Source organism: Molothrus aeneus, chromosome 3, assembly GCF_037042795.1.
Source record: "Molothrus aeneus isolate 106 chromosome 3, BPBGC_Maene_1.0, whole genome shotgun sequence".
NCBI classification, from domain to species: Eukaryota; Metazoa; Chordata; class Aves; order Passeriformes; family Icteridae; genus Molothrus; species Molothrus aeneus.
Genome location: NC_089648.1, coordinates 28131617 through 28152357, shown reverse-complemented (window position 1 = coordinate 28152357; position 20741 = coordinate 28131617). Strand labels below are relative to the sequence as shown.

The window sequence follows — 20741 nt, the reverse complement described above, 5'->3', positions numbered from 1 at the left end:
AAATATAAATAGAACTTATATGAATATGAAAGACTATTTCCTTATGAAAAAAAATCAGGTTTTACTCTGAATTGAAACTGAAGTAAAATATTATTTCCTTCTAAATTGCCAACATTTCATCTACTGACTACAATTGTCAGTCCCTAACTTCAGTCAGGATTCACTTTAAAGCCCTGGGGAGATTCTCCAGAACTTACTCTTTTTTGTTGAGGCTCCAGTCTTCACTTGATTGCCTTTTCATACTGCAACTTCACCTTGTGTCTTTGATATTCAATGTGTTAATAGGTGTATCAGGATCATCCTTGTCTTGGCACTTTCAACAAGATTCTAGATTGTTTGTGTCTCAATTGATATAGTCAATATTCCTATTTTCTCATATTTCCCTCATCTTCTTGCCTGAACTTTTCCCTTTGCTTGCTTTAATTATTGACCCTTCTTTTATAATGCCCTTCTGCCTGAAATGATTCTCACTTTAATGTCCAACAGAGCAGTCTGTAGTTAATGTTAAGATATTCCTTGAAAACTCTCTTCTTCAGAGTAATACTCTTTCTATACTCAAATACCACAGTAGTATTAGGGCATGTCTTCAATCTCCTTCCTGAGGCAGTCTGGAAAACTCTGTCTTCATCCAATTGTTTGAAACATGCTACTTTGCCTACAAATCCTACTCTGCTCCTTAAAGAACAGAGACGAAAGAAAACACTTGAAATCCAAACAGTAAATCCTCAGAGCAGAAATGTGGAATTAGGAAGATGAGCCCTTGATTGAGCCCTTATTGTCCTTGCTGGGATTTTTTTCCATGTATTCAGCGTAATTCTGTCACTGGCTCACTGTGTGATCATAAAAACATTACTTTGTCTTTTTGTTTTTATTCTTGTGAATATGGAGTTTTATAAAATGCTGTGAAAACTGAGAGAGTCTCTGATTTTAAAGTCATTCATGTCTGAATTATTGTATTTATGACTGGTATCCCTTGTGAAAGTGGCACATTCTTTCTCTCCCATAAGCTCTTGCCTTTATGATTATTTTTATGCTTTCTGCTTCGCCTCCTTCTCTCTGTGTCATGGCATTGTATCACATTATATTTTTAACATGCCATGTTTTGAGACAAAACTAATATTGCAGTCGTAATGCTCTATTGGCCTAAAAAGTTTATCAGGTTCAGTGAGTTTATCAGTTCCAGTGTTCTTCCAGTGTAGCTTGCTATTTAAAACACTCGTCTAGCTGTGGATCCCTGTGGGGAGAAAGAATTTTCCTTTAGTCGTGAGAGAACCTAGGTGTTAGGTACTGTCTGAAAGAAGCTGGTTTCACTTCACAGTGGAAATATTAACTGGGCTGCTTTGGGCGGAAAACTTGTTTTCCTCCTTAATGCTGCTAGAAATTTTGAAGCTCGAGGTGTATGAATAAAGAAAGTTTGATATTGTCAGTTGAAAAGGTGGAGGCCAGGAGCATTTCTTCCAGAGCCCCCTTGCCTGGTTTATATCAAACACTGTCAGTACAGACCATAATTTGTAAGGAGGAAGCTGATCAATTTGGAATTGTAGTAGAGGATCTAACAAGGAACAAATTAAAAGGCTGTATTCACTCTTGATTTCCTTCTTCCCTTTAGGGCTCAGCCAAAGCCTTTTGAGGTTTGCTGCAGATTGAATGAAACCCTACTGGTTGTCAGTGATGAGGAATAATGGGATTAAGTGAGGAAAGTTTTGCTTAAATAGTAGGAAAAACCTTTATAATCATAAGATCAATTGGGCCACAGAAGTGGCTGCCAAGAGGTGTGGTGAAATCTTTTTCACAGGAAATGTTCAAGTGAAGATTTGAACCCCAGCCATTTGCTAAGAGTTGGAGATATTGGAGTTTGGCCACAATATGTGGGTGTAGACTCTGATTTTTAGGAATAGCAAGAACTTAGAGTGTTTCCTTCTCAAGCTGAACAATTACATGAAGATGTGCTGCTCTTCAATTGGATTAGTGCAACACAGAATTTTGGGTTTTCTTGCCCGGAATTTGATATGCCTTCCATTGCATTCTGCTCCTCGTTCAGCGTTCTGAAATGGGGGATAGAAAACTTTTGTTAGCATCCTTCAACCTGTCTGGATGCTGTACCTGATATGCTGTTTTATAGATTCTGTCATGTTCCTACAAGTCTGTGAGAAAGTATGATAGGAATGAAAAGCCTCTGAAGAAAACCAGCAAAACCATCCTTGGTTTTGCTGCTTCTGTAGTGATGGCTAATTCAATTATTCCAAGAAGGCACATGTGTTTTGAATTTCAGTGTCAAATATTGAAGTAACAGAATAAAATTCTCTCATTTATTTCACTTCTGCTTGCTTGTCAAGTTGAACAGTTGGTTTTATTGGTGAATTTAAAGACTTCTCAAGTAGTTTCTGATTGTCACTGTTGGAGATAGGATGGTGGATTGAGCTGACCACCAGTCTGGCTCAGTAGAGCATTTCATGTGCTTTTATGTAAGACACGTTCCCATTTCTAGCAAAGTAATATGTGGTGGTAACACAGTTACTGAGGTGTTGGATAAGATTGAAACTCAAATGCCTGGAGTAGGGAAATTTGAAAATTCCAGATGGGAAATTTAGAAGCAACAAGAGAAAGGAGTTAATGAAATCGAGCTTGTTTGATAATGAACATACCATGCTCAGATGTGAAAACAGCTGTCAGTAGCAGTGTATGATAGGTCAAAATATTTTTGCACAAAAATAAGCATGAAGCCAGGAGGTTATTCTTTCCCCTGAAGAATGTACAGGAGGATATTCCTCCTGTTTCTTGAGACATATCTCTGTGGCTTTCTACAGGAAACAAGATAGACCTATGGTAACTAGAAGAGGAAGGATTTTGCTATGAATGAACACTTTCAGTAACCAGGGACAAAAGACTGACTAGAGGAAAATGAACTTCCTTACTCAGCATCTTAGCTTCAAAATGTTATTTAGATGGTCTGCTGAGCCAAACACAAAAAAGTTATTTTTGTCTTCGTTATCCCTTTATGGTCAAAACTTCTTAGGGAGACTAAAAAAGATTTCTCTCTTTTTTAGTGTGATAGCAAAACAAATATATGAGTGTGAAGCATTTATTATTTATGCTGGAGTGAGACTCATACAGCTGAACTCACAGATCTGAGGTGGAATTTGTTACTCTTCCAGTAAGGAAAATCATCCTTGGAATTATGAACTGATCAGAGAAGATCCTGAAGAGAATATTAATGGTGATCAGCAGAAAGCTGAAAGTAGAGTTGCTTTCATGGCTAATCAGTTTCTGCATATAACCTCTTTGGTAAATATTCAAGTGGAATTAATCCTGAATAAGGCAAAGGCCACCAATGCTACTTGTCTAGACTTTTTCTCTTTTGTCTCCTGATATTCACAAGATTATGGTAAAATATCAGTATGTATGCAGAAATTAGACCAAAAACATTCCTGTGCTGAACACCCCCTGTGGGTTCGTTACCAGGGGGACATGCAGCCTCCAGGGAGAACTTCCAGCAGCCTTTCAATAAACAGAGCTTATAAGAAAGATGGAGAAAGGCATTTTACCAGGGCCTGTGGTGACAGGGCAAGGGCTAAAGGGTTTAAACTATAAGAAGCTAGACATTGAATAGGTAAAAGGAAAAGAGTTTTTTATGATGAGAGTGAAAAGGCACTGGAACAGGTTGGCCAGAGAAGTTGTAGATGCCTCATCCCTGGAAGTGTTTGAGGCCAGGCTGGATGGAGCTTTGAGGAGAAGCCCAGGTCTGGCAGAAAGATGTTCCTGCTCATGGCAGGAGAGTCAGGACTAGATGATCTTTAAGGGTCATTGTTAGCCCAAACCATTCCATGAGTCTGTAACATGGAGACTGGAGCTTAACTGCACTTCCAGTGGAGATGTGTAATTCAACTTTGAGCTTTGGAGCTGTATGCACAGGGAATATTCCTGCTATTTGAAAATCCCTAAAAGGAGCTTACCAAGAGGAAATAATTGTCTGCTTCATGTTAAAAGGTGGTAAGTGAAGGAACAAGGATAAATCTTTCAAGGTTCAGGCATAGGCTTTATTCCTTAAAGGCATCTTCTCTTTACAATTATCTCCCCTGTATATAGAAGTGCAATCTATCCTGCAAGAAAGCACCTTATGTCCTCTAACTGAGCTTGCTGTTCTGTTTCAGTCATTGTTAAATGAGCTAGACCGAAGCATGGGGCGATACCGAGATGAAGTGAACCTCAAAACAGCCATCATGTCCTTTATCAATGCTGTTCTGAATGCAGGTGCTGGTGAGGTGAGTCACTGCCCGGGAAATTCTTTCTGAAATGTTATGTTTAAATTAGTTTACCTTGGAAATAGTTAGTAGATTAAGTCACAAATCTTGCGGTAGTGGGTGGATATATTTTGGGGGAAAAAATGCTTAATTGTTAAGATCAGTCTTATAATTATGTCGTCCATATTATTTCATTTCGAGTTTCTTCAATATAGCATAGACTACTTACACTGAAGTGATTACTTTGGGTTGTTTTTTGGTTGGTTGGTCGGTTTTTTGCTGTTTTGGTTGTGGAGGGTTTTTTTGTTTGTTTTAAGAACTGCAAAGCATTTACCTTTTTATTTCATCCTTTTTAGAAAATATTTTGGTTTACCTTCAGAAATGTTTTGAAGTGCTAAGTTGTTTTGGCTCAAAGCCGAAGTCAAAGCATTTTAATTTTAAAATATCAAGGGGAAACATTTCAGAAAAAAAATCCAAGGTCCCAGTTGTTTTACTTTCATTAACAAGACTTCCTTTTGAATCTGAAGGATAGTTTAAACCAATTTATTACATTAGAAGTGTTACTTTTGTGACATTAGCTTTTTTTTTCTTTTGTTTTGGTTAAACCACAAAAGACAGCAAGCTCCTGAGAGCTATCTGACAATGTATTTGTCTCTGTCTCTGGGAATCCTGTAACATCCCACTGAATAGATGTCAGAAGGTTTGCCAGAGTATGTGATTTTATGTATATGGTCTTATGACAAATAAACAGGAAAAAATTAGGAGGAAGACTGTGATGCTGTTCATCTCTAAGCAGGAGAGGAACCTCTAATGGACTAGCAGGAAAAGTGCCAGTAGCTTCTGTTCCTCATGGAACAACATGGAGTGTGCTGTCCTTATGACTGCATATGCAAAACTCAGAGTACCTTAATCTACTTTTAAGTGAAATGGAAGCAATGGCATTAATTCCTTTTTTACTTACTTTACTGGAATTATTCATCCCGTGAATTTGGGGTCAGGATAGAGAATATTAAAAAGGGAAGAACTGAAGTTTTAAGTAAATGTTTTTAAAATGTGATTGACAGCTTTTGAAAACAAATAACTTGGATTTCCCCTATTTTTTAAGGACAATTTGGAGTTCCGATTGCATCTCCGATATGAGTTTCTAATGCTGGGAATTCAACCCGTCATTGACAAGCTCAGAGGACACGAGAATGCCACACTGGACAGGTAAGACTTATTTTCTGAGAACTGCTACTGGTGAACAGAAAGACTTCTTAGAAACTCTTCTCTATTTCAGACAGCTTATTCTGTCTCTTCTTGAGACTGACTCCATAAAAAAACAAAAAGAAAATAAAAAAATATATATTTATCCTAAAATTAACATCAGCAGATGAAGTAGGAAACATACATACTAAGTTGGCAGAGGCTGTGGCAAAGGAGTTCCTCAATTGTTTTTTTTCTCAGCAGGGGATGGCAGTCAGAATGAAAAATACAAAAAGTATTCTAATTGTTTTCTCTTGAAGCAAAACTGGAACAAAAGCCTGTCCTGGTAGGAGGCATGGAAGCCAGTAGTTCATTGACTTCATTGTGACTGAGTATGTGTGGTCTAAGTGCAGGTTCTGAGTTTCCAAGTTGTATGACTGTAGTTTGCTGCAGAGCTGGAACCAGGAATGGTGCTTTTGATCTGCAACATTATAAGCAAGAATAAGAAAATCTGTCCTATAGATGATCTGTATTCCTTTGGACAGTAACCAGGAATGTTTAGAAGGGACTTAGTTGGATTTTACAAGTTAGGAGAATAACAAAGGTTTGAGAGGATTTCAGATGCCTGGATTACAAAGACTCTTGTACCAGATCTGTACAGGAAAATGTGCCACACCCTTTCTCCACATCACCTGCTGTGCTCCAGTCTCTATGTAAGAAAACTCCAGATGGTCAAATGTGTCACTCACCAGGTCACCCAAATCCAGACATAGTCATGTTGCTGTGTTTATCAATAGGCATATCTAGAGGCTGTTAAGAACTGATCCACTGAATGCATTTCTGCTTCGCTGCTTAAAAGAAACAACTTGTAATGATTCAATACCTGCCTAGCAAGTGTGGTGTGGACTTTTTAGAACTGTATTATCACTGCAGGCATTGCATTCACCAAAAACAGAATATCCCTTTCCTATTTTATGTTTATCTTTTCCACCTTACCTCAACACAGAGTTAGAGTGTGTGCACCTCTGCCAGCCTTTTCTTTTGGCCTGCCACTGACCCCCTTGCCTTGCATACCTGTGACAGCACTTCATGTAAGAAAGGTTTGCCAATTTCCACATGTTCTAGCTGAACTGAGGGTTTGCTGCTTCTCTAGTGACACACTTAGTTTGTCTGAATCGTGCCATGAACATTGGCAGATGTCTTGTTATTCTGTTTCCTCTTAGACATTTAGATTTCTTTGAGATGGTCAGAAATGAAGATGACCTGGAGCTTGCCAAGCGGTTTGACCTGGTAAGTTTTTCTTTGTAGTACATGAACTGGCCAAAGCTGAACTTGCATCCTTTTGGGATGCTTCTTGCACCTTTCCTTTGTGCTCCCTAAAACTAATGTTTGGCTTTGATGCTGGAAGTGGTTGATGCTCTTGTTTTCACTGTTTCTCATTTAGCAAGCAGGAGGTTTGCATTGTGTGAACAATGAAAACAGTGGTCACACAAAGGGCTTCTGATGAGTATCTTTGATAAAAAACTTCTTTCTTTTGTTTGCCTGAATGTTCAGAAGTGGAGGAGGTTCTCTACCATGCTCTTAGGTTCTCAGTCCTGGTGATCCGGATGTCTTCTAGTTTCAGACATCCCCTTTGCAGGACTATGGGTGAAGTTTGGGCTATTTTCTGATTTTCTTCCCAAGATTACATGTAACTCTGCTGATAACTGTTGCCTCAGAGCCTGTGGACAGCATCAGTATTTTAGAATATGTGGATTTTGAAGACTAACATAGAGACAACCTCTAGCATCAATAAAAAGCTGTAGGGTCCTGAATGGTTTAATCCCCTCTTCCTTTGTGTGCAGCAAGAGCTGTTCACACAGATACAGAACAACTGAGTCTTTCTTGCTTAGATTCTACTATATGTGCCATCATTTTCCAGGACCCAAATGTTTTCCTTGCTCCAGAACAGTTCTTTGTGGCTTTGCATGGCTCCCACCTTTCTAGCCTTTTACTTTGGGGATCTTTTCCATACTGGATAGGGATGACAATGGTGGTGTCAAAGACCCTTGTGCCTGTTCCTGGAAGCTGCAGCTGGGCATGGCAGGAGACTTTGCAGAGGTCCACTTGCTGGAAATTTGCCTGTCTTTGTATTGATTGGCTCTTTCACAGTTAATCAGGCTTTTACTGTGGATGGTTTTTCTCTTTTCTCACTTCAGATCCACATTGATACAAAAAGTGCCTCTCAGATGTTTGAGTTGATCAAGAAGAGATTGAAGCATACAGATGCCTATCCCTATTTGTTATCCATCCTCCAGCACTGCTTGCAGATGCCATGTGAGTACATTTACAGATTTCCAGAGAAGAGGTATTGGAGAACTGGGTGAAACTCTGGTGTAGGTACAAGTTCACAGATACCAGGGCACACACTGCCACACTGCCATTGTCTCCCATTCAGAACTTGGCTGTGGCTAAGGAACTTGGTATCTTACACTGAAAAATTTTTTGTTGCAATACTTAGGGCAGCAGTTTGACCTCTCTGCACTTGTAAATAAAATTGAGTAGCTGAGACATTCCAGTTAGTCACTGACATAGCTTTTAATTATTTTAAATCAGAAGTTTTAAAAAAGAGTCCTTGTGCTATAGATCAGGGAATTCCCAGAAAGAGATAGCATTTGGAATATTAAAAAAAGACACTGAAGATTTTTTTCTGGTGAAACAGTACAGTACTGAAAGCTGTTCTGCCACTGGGAAATTCCACAATAAGTCATCAGACTGCTGTCTCATGGCAGTGCTTTAATGGAGAGCTCCCAAACACAAAGTGAAAATAATACTGGAATTTACTTCCAAAGGAAGTGATAAGAATCTTCTTATTAACTGCAATAAAATAATTCAGTTATGCATCCAGAGTGTAACAGCAGGATCACTAAAGAACTGCCTGCCTTGATCCTGTTAGGTGTGAGGTGCTGGTCTTCCATGATTTCCATCTGTATTTGAGCAATCAAACCGAGAAGGGAACATGAGGGAGATGTATTGGGGTGTGCTTTTCAGCAAGCAGTGTGATGTGTGGTATGTTCTCAGGCTCTCATTAGATTCAAGTACAGCAATGCATAAATTTGAGCAGTACTTAGTCTCAGTGGCCTCTTTGATATTGCTTTTTAGAAGAGAGCTTGAGCTTTATGTATTGACTGGGATTTTTGGTGGCAGAAAGACCAAATCCTGTAAGGCCAGGGCAGGATTATACTGGAGCAGTTTTAAAGAGCCTAAAGATCTTGGTTATGTAACTTAAAGAGTTGAGGTGAATTCAATGTTGCTCTGGCTCTTCTGTTTGGATATCCATGGGATCAGTACCTTTGGTTCAAATTCTGTTCTTTATCTCTGCACTTTCCAGTCATGTTTGTATGAATTTTTCATGCCAGTTGAGTTTCACTGACCTGCAGATAACCAAACATGCAGATAGAACACCTCATTGTTTCTACAGTGATCTCAACATCAGGCCCCAGAAAACACTGAGTGTTAGTTATCACAAAGGAATCCTTTTTATAGATGCTTAGTGTGCAATTTATAGCTAACCTGTCAGAAGGGCTGCATAGCCTGAATGTGCACATCAGGCACAAAGTTGCCTGTGCCTGTTATGAGCTGTCCCAGTATGCCAGGTGTTTGTAAATAAGATGCTAGCAACTGCTCAGAGTTAGTCTTTGTGTTCTGTAATTCATCACACACGGGACTGAGATGAAAGGTGGGGAGGAAAGAATGCCAGTTTGTTGGCAAGTCTGGGCACTTTGGCATGGAATTGGAAGATCTCATGGGTTGGTCTTTTTTCAATACAGATAAGAGGAATGGAGGAAACTTCCAGCAGTGGCAACTGTTGGACAGAATACTCCAACAAATTGTTCTTCAGGATGAACGAGGGGATGATCCAGATATAGCTCCATTGGAAAACTTCAATGTCAAAAATATCATTAAAATGTAAGCTGCTTTATTATTGTTTATTTCTGTTATGCAGGTATAAGGATATGATCAGTATGCAGGTGCTTAAGAAATAAAATATCATATGTGAGGACTTCCTCATTTCAACTTACAGCTTCTCCTTGTCCTGTTAAGTAGTTAAGTCTTCTAAGTAGTTTCCTTCTAATGACATCTTAGCTTGGCAGTATTTCCCTGCAAAGTCATTGTATTTGACTTCTAGTAATTGTTATTCTGGTTAGAGGATCAGAAAAAATGCTCATGATTTTATAGCAAGGCTTCCTCGTGCCTTTTTTAATTCAGGGTGCTCATGAAAGCTTTCCTTGATATTAAAAAGTAAAAATAATATCATATTCTCTATGTAGATCCCATTCCTACTAATGAGCACATGGTTTAGAAAGATTGCAAATAGGGGAAAGCAGTCCCCACTTGGCACACAAAACCTCTTACCTCTTCATAAAATGTCTGTTTGCTCTCACCCACAGACTTGGTTGAGGGCATTACCATTATTTTTTCCCATAGGATGCATCATTTGAGAAGTCTAGCTACATGAGCTGGCTCTCTTCTCAACTTCCCTGTTCTCAGTCCTTTTTTAGCCAAACTTTTGGATTCTTCATTTCATCCAACTGCCTCTGCAGGTAATTCATGGCCCATTACCCTTCCGAATTATCCACTGAAAAGAACATTTATAGAACATAAGTCCTATATGAAACCAAATTCTCCTGTACTAAAAATTTTACAGTTCCTTTTGTTATAGGTGTGAGCCAACATTGAAACTGATTTCTTGTCATGGAAAAATACAGTGGTGTTGGATACCAGACTTCATTGTAGATTTCATGCCTGATCTTCCCTTTCTGCTTTCATAGCTACTCCTATTCTGCATATCTAATCAATCCCCAGCATGCCCTGCATATTTTCTGTCAGTAATAGGAAATAGCTGTGCCCGTGTGAGATATGAGAATTGCCTTGTCGCTGATGTATTACCCAATAGAGAAGTGTTCTTCCTCCTTGTAAGAAAGAAAAAATAGAACCACAGAGATTAGGGAAAAAAAAAATGGCAATCTGGTCTTATATTAAGGATGGGGTAATTTGTAACCCATAGCAGCTGTGATTATTTTAGTGATGACCTCTCTCTTTCAAAATAAGTAGACTTGGCACTTTGAGGTCATTACCTGAAGACAGGAATGTATCAGGAATTTCTTCCACAGCCATTCCTTTATCCCATTTTATGACGTTGAGTAAAAAGGCATCCTTTTCCTATTAGTTGTAGTCTAGGGAGCAGAATCTGGATCCAGAAGGACCACTGGCGTGATCCTGTTTAAACTTGTACACTTACCAGGTTGCCTTTTGCTGATCACTTTGCAAAATGGCCACTTGCCTTTCAACCTGGGTAGCTCAGGAAAAGTTTAAATGATCTCATTTCCTCTTTCAGGCTGGTGAATGAAAATGAGGTCAAGCAGTGGAGGGATCAGGCAGAGAAGTTCCGGAAAGGTGAGTTCATCCTCTTTGCTTGCATAGGCAGAAACTGATCCCAATTCATTCACAGAGCAGTGAGCAGCAGAGCTGGGCACAACGTTTCCTTTTGCAGACATTTTGTCTCATGGTGAACAGTTTGTGTATTTCACAGGATGGGGGTTCCTTCAGTCCTCACATGAAGTGATTTTACAGTCTAACTGAAACTTAGGCATTGCTGTCTTGATCACTGAAGGTCCTTGTCAAGACAGTCAGACTCTATTTTCTTTTTCTTGCTCTCATTATACATCCCTGCTTGAGCTGCCAGAAGTGTCAGTTTTATTTCAGCTTTATTAACCTACATCTCCTCAGGGACTGTTCATGAGCTTTGTTTCATCAGTCCCACTTGCGTGTTCCCCCTAGACCATGCAGAGCTGATGAGCAGGCTAGAGAAGAAGGAGCGGGAATGTGAAACAAAAACCCAGGAGAAGGATGAAATGATGAAGACACTGAACAAAATGAAGGACAAGCTGCAGAAGGAATCCTTGGAGCTGCGCCAGACCCGAGACCAGATGAATGATCTGGTGGCTCAGCTTAATGAGTTCTCGGTATGAGACTGGGAGTCTTCCCCATCCTTGTTTAAAAGCTGCTAACTAGTGAATGATGAACAAAAGCATGTTATACATGAAGCACATCTGTGGTCATAATGGAGAATACTTAGAAGCTGCTCAGCTTTTAGATGAGACCAAAATCCCTGAGCTGGTGGTATAGAATGGTTCATGCATGGGCTGCTCCATTCCTTCTCCTCAGCTACCTTCCTTGCAGGAGCTGCTGAGGCACGTGTCCTCCTCCAGCCATAATTTTCCTTGCTGAGTGGGGTGGCCCTGGTTATTATTTCAGTGGAAAAGAGAGAAACCTCCCTGATACAAAAGTACGTAAGAAACAGGATTCCTATCATGCTGCAAGAGCATCTGAACTGTCACAGAGTTCTGCAAAAGTGGCATTTGCAGATGCTCCCTCCTGTTTGGTGTTCCCTTCTATCCCAGCAGTGTGTCTGAGCCACCAGAACACAGCCCTGAGAAGTTAGACACTGCAGAAGGCAGATTCATTTCCTCCTCCCCTCTCCCACTTTGCATTACTGAGGCCTAATGACAGGTATTCAGTGTTTCAAACCCTTAGCTTTTAAACCCAGGAGTTCAAAAGTTCATAAGATTGAACTTTTCTCTTTTTTCATACATAAGGAGAAAATAATACATTTTGGCTTCTTTTACTAGCTTTCTGTTTTTCTGAGCCATTTATGGTTCCTTTTTCAAGCTCTTCTCCACAACTCCATGGGCTTGAAACTTTCTCTTAAATGAAAGCTGAGATTCCTCCCTTTATTGGATGGCTTTGAGTGCAAGAGGCTTTAAAGAAAACATAAAATATTTTGAGAGTCGTAATAAAATCACATCAGCTGGCAACATGGAGTTATTGTGCCTTTTAAACTGTTTGCTTTCTTTTTCTCTGTGTTTTTTATTTTCCAGCAAGGGGGCAGCATTTCCTTCCCACCCCCACCACCCCCTCCTCCAGGTGGCCCATTAGCTTTGTCCTCTTCTCATATGTCTGAGAATTTGCCACCACTGCCACCTCCTCTGCCTTTCTCCAGCTGTCCCCCACCTCCTGCTCCACCACCTCCACCAGGAGGACCTCCTCCTCCACCAGGAGCACCACCTTTCTTCAGCATGGGGGTGCCACCCCCTTCAACAACCACCTTCAGCACCAGTGGCCCCAGTCTGAAGAAGAAATCTATCCCACAGCCTTCACATCCACTGAAATCCTTCAACTGGGCTAAGCTGAGTGAGGTAAGAAACTGCATTACTCAATTGATTTACTGTCTGAGTATATGCCAGTGTTGATTAATGCCATGAAATGCAAAGTGGCATAGAAGCAAGTGGCCTTCTGTGGGCTGTGGTCAGTAGGAGTCATTAACTGTATTTAGGGATTCTCCCCAGTTCTTGAGCAGTGCAGCACATCCCCTGTGATAGATTGAGCTGCATAGGTCTGGCCATGCAAATGATCTGGTCAAGCAAAGCTGTAGTGGGACTGAATACCTCAGTGAGAGCTGGACATCTCCAGGACTGGTGTGCCAGAGCTGCCCTCACTTGTACACCAGGGAAAAAACGGGTGACCAGAGCCAATGTGGGCAAAACATGGTGAGAACCATCTGGAAAACCATCCAGCCACCTCTACTCTGGCAGGAGCCATCACTAAGGAGAGAAAGGTGTCCTGATTCTCCTCACTGTTTGCTCATGGCCATGAGGGAAGCTGCCTTTTTCCTTGAATGGTTATAACTCTGTCTGTAGGTGATAAAACTCCAGGTTGGCAAAAAAAAACAACAAATCCCAGAGGACTTGGATTCTTCCTGTTGCACTCATTTTTCTTCTGCCTTGGTTGTGTCTCCTTCTCCTTCCCTTCTCTCTTCTCCTTCTCTCTCTTTTTCCCTTCTCCTGCTCCCTCCTCTTCTCTTTAGGTCTTAATTTTTTTAACTGATTTAGAAAGAAAAAAAGTGTCTGTGTTGAGTTTGGATTTCTGCCTAGAAACCCAGGTTCTCTTTTAGACTGAAACTCACCCAGGGCCCAACTCCGGCATTTGGAATGAGTGTCCAGGGACCTCTGGAATGCCACAAGAATTCTCTCTCCCCCTCTCCCCTTTTCTTTAAAATAAAGTGAAGTGAAATATTTGCTGCACCGTCTGTGCTTGTCTGTCAAGGCCACGTGGGGGGTGTGGGAGAGAATGTAAGGACAAGGATTTATTTTCCTTTGCAGAACATGGAACTTAGTGCTCTGAAGAAAAGAAATAATAACTAATACATGTATATATATGAATTTATATGAAAAAGAGAGAGTCACAGGTGTTTCTGTTTAGTGTACAGTAACTGTAGGCTTATCCTGCCCTCTGGATAAGAGTGAAGGCAGCTGTGCTAATAAAATTGAGGACCTGGGTGGTGAGATGGCTAAAAGACACTATTTTGAGGATGGCAAAATAGTTGGGAAAAGGGGCATGAGAGGGTGGGGCCTTCATTTTGGAGTGTCTGCCAGTGTTAGTGTTTTGAACCTGGTATGGTCTCTGCAGAAGAGCAGAGATTGTGGTGTCAATGCAGGTATCTCATGCTGTTACTTGGGTTGCACTTTGTTATGGAATTATTTAATTTCACTGACTGCTGGAAAAGTGAAATGGTGGTCATCTTCCTCATTTGGTCATCTTCCTCATTTATCCTAGATTTCCTGCTTTGGTATCTTTCTATTCACATGGATATGAATCTTCTGAGCACAGTCATTAGTAGGTTGGATGGGCTTTGTCATGCCTTTTGTTACCTTTGCTGCACTTCTGTGTTGTTCTCCTGAACTGAGCTGTCAGAGTAGCCAGACTGGAATGAGTGAGGACTCAAAACAAACACACTGTCTGGGAGCAGCACATTTTGAGTTTTTGAGCCTGGGAAACTGAGGCTTGGAAGTGTGCGCAGTATTTTTGTGGTTTGTGGTAGGGTTTAACTTCCAATTCACAAGAATACAATTTTTCCCCACAAAAACGTTTTGAGGAACAATACATGAAACACAGCAAGGTGAGGGAACACAGCATTGGAAACAGCTGTACATAAAATTAGGGCTGCAAGTAGGTATTCAAATATTCAGCTCTTAGTTATCTCTCTCTATTTAGATCACCTTTCTCCAAGCAATTAGTTCAGAGTCTCTCTCAGGAGATTTTTCAGGTAAGTGTGAAGGTGACTGAGGCAGCCCACAAGTGAGCAAACTCCTCTCTGTCCCTGCAGCCTGCCTCGAGGCAGTGAGGGAAAGCCAACAGAGGCCAACAGGAGTGTGGACAAGGCTGGCTGAGATGGATTTGTCTGCAATATACGTTCTCAGTAGTGGAATCAAGGCTGTTCTCCAGGGCAGTTCATGTGACATCTTTTTTTTCCAATGCTGATTTTGTCTTTGGAAGAAAAGAACTGAGCTGCTGGGTATTGGGAGAAATATCAAATATAGTCAGGCTCTTAGCAGTTGGCAATAACAGATTGTCCACAGTTCCCATGGGCACCACAAGAAAAAGTTTGACTGGAAGGGATCTATGCTTCTAACAAGGAAACTCCAACAGCCCACTAATTTCCATTGAGAATTAAGGACTTTGTGCTAGTTTTGATGTAAGCTAATGACCAGTGGCAAAGACATTTGCATGCCTGCATGGCCTGAGTTCTGATGAAGCCCTTCCACACCACAGCCCCATTCATACAGCACTGTGGCATTGTTTGTGAGTTCCATTCATACAGCACTACAGTAGTGCTGGTGCCAAGGATCTCTGTTTTTTAAGAAAAAGATATTGCAATATAACCACTGTAATATCCTGGAAGGATTCCGTTCTTTGTTTCTGGGCAGCAATGCTCTCTCACTCTGAGTTTTACACAACACCAAAGGTCAGACACCAAACATTTATGGTTAATCCAAGCAATGGACTGGTTTCAAGAAAATTGGAAGTGTGGACTAATAGTTACCTATTTGATAAATATAAACATTGATTTGAAGCTCTGAGAATAAATCATGTCAGCCTTCAACTGCTCTGCTTCTTATCTCATGTCTGGAGAAGCAGCTTCCCATCAAGTGTCCTGGTAATGACTCTCATCAGTGATGTCAGAGAGCCTTTCTTTAGCCAGCCCTAAATACACCTGACTGAAATAGTTTCATAAGAAAGGTATTTGTTCTACATGCTATATAGGAGTTTTTTAAAAAGCCCAAAACACACACACATAAAAACAAATCAAAACCACCAAACCCAAATTTCCAAAACAGTCAGTCACATAAACAGAAAGTGTTCATTTTGACACTTAATTTTTTTAAAAAATGTTTCTATAATGTTATCAATGATTCTGATTTCTGGAACTTTTTTCCTGAAAGCAGGCTGAGGTTTATGGCATAAAATGATGAAGGACTGCTGCTAGAGATTCAAAGTTAATGGAAAGAGTTTTCCAAAATTTCATTGTGAAGCTAGTCATAATAGCTGTGGTGGTGCCTAGGCCTACAATGAAATAAAATAGCTGATTAATAAACAGGCAAAAAATACAGCTTTTGCTTGAAGTGGATTTTTCTCACACTGAAGAAAGGATCTAATATTAAGAGAAAAGTTTGGAAAATGTGCTTTGTTCATATCACTTTTCAGATTCATAATGGAATTCTTAATTAAAACTTTAAGTTGCTTCCACTTTTCTGGTTAATATTCTACAAATATTAACCTACTAATAAGCAGGATTGCCTGTTCCAGTATCCACAGAGAACTCATCATTTCTGTGGTTTCTCTGAACCTGCAGGTCAAACAAAGGTACTGTAGGTTTTCACTCATGCTGTGAAGTTACTGAGGCACGATGGACTTTGGTGCCTTCCAGAATATCATTATTTATCTATCAGGGTAAATAAAATTATCCTTTAGGTGTAGCAGAGGACAGCTTGGTATGATTTGCAGTGCCATGAGATGCTGTTATTTTCTAATGTCATTAGGTCTCTCAGCAAACTGGGATTCACTATAAAGGTGGAATGATGCAACTGCTACAGTGAGTGAATTGTTAAATGCAACATACCAAAAACTCAGCTTGATGGAGCAAATGCCTTGTCAATACTTTTTCTCATAATAAGATGTTTCCTGACCTGGTATGTGTCACCATTCCATTAGAGGATGCTGGGAAGTACAGTTCACAGGGTTTGCTTCTCTAAATGGGCCAAAATTTTCCAAAGCACAGGAACCACAGATCATGGAAGACTTGTAGAATGAATAAATAAATGAATAAACAAATAAATGATGATGGAGAGAAAAACATTACCGATAAAATGATTGCTCTTTTTTTTTTAGTTTCTTTTTTTTTTGTCTTTCTAGGGGCAGAGAAGGAAAAAGAAAGAAAAGAAGGAATAAAGGATTTATTTTTAAATTGTTATTTAGGAGACCATAAATATTTTTATGGTGCTGAGGGAATCATTTATCATAGCAACCACATTATGCAAGTCTGTTTCTCTTAAAATACTCTGTCTTCTCTGGGTGATGACAAGAAACTATCAGCCAGTTAATCCATAACTGTGTAAACTGTGTATGAAGAGTTCAGTCCAGGAAGTTATCTGGCGGCAACATGAAAATTTTCAAGGATGGAGCTTATAGTAGAAATAGAAGGGACAGGCCCATTGCAAGTGCTAAATTGTTTATACCTCTGCCTGCCTTGATTTTTCTTTGACTGCATTAGCTATAAAATTGGATTGCTTTGGTCAAAGTTCTGTTTGGGCACACCATTGCAATGGGTGCTGCTTTGGAATTTGTCTTTCTGCTACAAGTAACATACAAACCATCCTGTACAGAACCAGATTCAACCAAGCTCTTAAAATGAATCTGAATTGAAGTTGAAATTATTTTCATTGGGTTGTTTTCCTGGGAAAGCAGGGGGAGAACTACTCTCTGCAGTCCTATTCTGAGTCCCAGAACTTCCTATTTTGGCCCCTTTGCAGTTCATTCAGACTAGACTGTTCTGTAGGACATTTTCACTGTTCTTGCCATTAGTGAGGAAACCTCACTCCCGTGAGGTTTTTGCAGTTGGACAGGTAGATGGGCAAGACTCATGAGTAGCTGTCTTGAGTCACATCCAGCCTCTGCCAAACACAGCATACAGGTTTTTGGCATCCTCAGGGCTCTATCCCAGTGATGACTCCAAGGACTCCTGTCAAGAAATATTCTACCATTTCAGTGGTTGATTGGGCAGTCTGAAAAAGTGAGGCTCTCAGAGAACTGCTCTGCTGTTCAAATACATCCCTCAGGATTTATAATTCATGGTTTACAAAACCAGCCTGGAAATTGAATGAGAATGATCACTCTGCCTGGATGCTTCTGGCTAAGATTGGCAGTGGAGTTCAGGGCTAGGATAAAAAGAAAATTAATTTTGTCTCCTATTGCTTTGGCTGAGATGAGCCTCTCAGACTTGTTTGCCGTGTTACAGTCACATGTTCTTCCTGCTGTGGAAAGAAGAGCCATGCTGATTGCAAGGGCTGATACAATGATAGTGGTGAGCCTGCTCAGGGATGGGTGCTGCTCCCATCTAGGATATGCCCTCACTGTGAATAGCACTGCAGACACCCCTCCTTACCCTCAGGCACTCACAGGCTGCCTCTGGAGAAAGGGTGTTGGTTTTCCTCCACAATGTCTGCCCTGACAGGAATTTCCTCCAGAACACTTCACACTTTTATTTCCCCCTCATTTTATCCTCCTCAGTTTTTTTTCCTTGCTCCTTGAGCCTTGTGGCTTAGCACATTTCCCTCATTCCTTTTGATGACTCCGAATGGGAAGTAGAGCCTGTTCCTAATTAGTTCTGATAATGAAGTGCTAACACACTTTGCTGTGTAGGTACAAGTCAGATTCTTCAGAGCTGGAACCTGTGTGAGGGTTTCATTGCTATTGCTTGTGGTCCCTGGCTTTCTCTGCATCACTGTTCAGCTGGCTCTTTATCTCCTGAGATTTGCTTAGGTCTTTTTTTACAAGCATTTTTGTCCACTTCTTTTTTTCTTTTAATCAGCATTTTCATTATTTTTGCAGTTAATAAAGTACAATAAATATACATGTAGTAAACTAAACGAACTAAGAATAGTGGTGTCAGTGGTGCAACGAGCACCCAAAGCTTGTCCCACACAAACACACCTTAAGAGTCAGTAGGAAGGAGAAGGTAGTTTGACCTTTGTGTCCATTGCCACAAAGGATATCTGTCCTGAGAATGTCATCAGGACACCCAAGACCTTCACTTAGTTTAGGATGATTGCCAATTAGCTAATTTGTGTATTTGAGGAGCCTGTTTGTTCTGGGTTTGATGGACAGCAATAAGGAGTAGAAGTCTGTGCCTGTCTCCCTCCATGCTAATTATCTGCCAAACAGCTAGGATTCCTGGCATTCACGATAATGTATCATCATGAGGGTTGTGAACATTTCCAGTTACTGAGAATGATGCTGTTTCAGGGATCTGAGTATAGTTTGTGTCTATCTGGCTTGACAAAGACCTCATGTAGACAAGGCAGTTCATGTAATAGGAAACAATTAGACTTCAAAGACTGAAAAGCTTAAAAGTAAAATAAAATAATAATTTAAACTACTTTCACAGGCAGACATAATGAAAGCCACCCACCCTTTAGGCTTTACAAAAGAACCTGGAAAAATTTGCAACAGGGAAGATGTGTCTGGGGTTTGTCATGCATCAGTGCTTTTCCTAAGCTTTTTCATCCTAATGGTAACACTCCTTTCAGCATGACACAATTGTTGTGTTAGACAGATGGCCACTCTTGAAAGGAAATATGCTGTGGGATCATGGATAATGCTTGAGATGTGGTCTGCTAGTCTTGGAATGTGCCTTTTCATTAGAGTCTTGCTATGATGAAAACTACAAAATAGTATTTTAAAAACAAACAAACAAAAAAAAAAAAAACAAACCAAAACCCCAAAACGAAATACTGTTTCTTCTCCTCTGACTCTTGAAACAAAGTGTGGCCTCTAAAATGACAGCAGCAGTAAATAGCAATGTGACCAGTGAGTAGAAAAGAAAATGATTTATCCAAATGGGATTGGATGGTCCTAGCTAAATATTTTTGCTATCTAGTTAAAATATGTTCTTTCCGTTTAGGAGAGGATCCATGGCACAATCTGGAATGAGATTGATGATTTAAAGGCATTCAAGGTGCTGGATCTAGAAGATTTTGAAAAGATGTTCTCCGCATATCAGAGGCACCAGGTAGGAGTGAACTCTTCTATAACTTTTCTGTCTTGAATTTCTGGAGGAGAAAGGAATACACAACAGAGGTGTGAGCCCTTGGCCACCTGCAGTCAGCCTGCATCACTTGATGCTCTACCACTGTTCAGAAAATCTGCAGACCAAAAGAAGTTGGGAGGGCCACACGGGGCAGGGTCTAAACTTCTGGTATGGATATACTTCATACTCATGGGCAGCTCTCAGCACCTACCAACAGGTAATGCTCTAGTTAATGTCGCTGGCCACTGACTTCCAAAAGCTGTGGAGCTTTACATTTATATTTGCATGTCAAACTTCCTGTTTCTCCCATTCATCCAGAGACAAAAGGCTGTACTTCCCTGAGTACTGAGCAAGGTGACTGTAGTAGCTGTCTTTCATTTTGTCTGTTTTTTCTTAAACAGCCAGCTGCCTGAAGTGGTTAGGTGACAGAAATGGTCTGAATTACAGATTATAGAACAAACAGCATACTTTAAAAGTGGCCATTTATTAGAATGTCTTTTTTCCCTCCTCTTTTTCCTGGAAAGCAAGTCACTTTCAATCTATCTCCACTGAATGAGATTTAGCAGCAGATGGATTGTACTTTCACTCCTTGAACTCCCCCAGCTTTCCTTTGCTTTTGGACTATTTTCAGTGTTTTGTATGTGGCAGAACTGGCCCATTACTCTGAAGTTTTAGGAAAAGACACAGACCCAACTGTCATAAACAACCTTTATGATTATTCTTTACAGTGATGATAACTACTTCATTAACTGACTCAGTACCTTAAAATCAACAATCCAACCCCTTGTCTTTGGATTTTCCATCTTCTCCCTTCTCTCTTTTTATTTTCTTTCTAATCCAATAAACATAATGAATAACTCTTCTTATTTATGAGCTCACAGCCACATGGATAAGCTGTGAAGAATGTGATGTTAACTGTTGCATGATGAAATTTCATTTCTCATTCTGTTTCTGCAAATAGCTGATGCTGTTTCAGTGGGTCCCTTTCTCCTTCTGTAAATCACATTCCTTGAAAGAAGAACTTAGTTCCCAGAAGGGAAGAAAGGCACACAAAACTTCAGTGCTGTTAAGAGATTGGATTTAGACCCTGTCCCAAGAGCTTCTGTTCCAATGTTTCAGGTGCAAACCTT

General features: G+C 40.2%; 1 protein-coding gene across 1 annotated transcript in view; it reads left to right on the top strand.

Moving 5' to 3' along the window:
• DAAM2 (dishevelled associated activator of morphogenesis 2) overlaps positions 1 to 20741 on the top strand; it is a 120391-nt gene that overhangs the window by 59498 nt on the left and 40152 nt on the right. Inside the window, exons 6-14 of the mRNA XM_066546542.1 lie at positions 4152 to 4262; positions 5347 to 5450; positions 6650 to 6716; positions 7625 to 7742; positions 9236 to 9374; positions 10804 to 10862; positions 11247 to 11431; positions 12347 to 12664; positions 19486 to 19593. Coding sequence (XP_066402639.1) covers positions 4152 to 4262; positions 5347 to 5450; positions 6650 to 6716; positions 7625 to 7742; positions 9236 to 9374; positions 10804 to 10862; positions 11247 to 11431; positions 12347 to 12664; positions 19486 to 19593 — 1209 coding nt within the window. The remainder of the gene's footprint in view (positions 1 to 4151; positions 4263 to 5346; positions 5451 to 6649; positions 6717 to 7624; positions 7743 to 9235; positions 9375 to 10803; positions 10863 to 11246; positions 11432 to 12346; positions 12665 to 19485; positions 19594 to 20741) is intronic.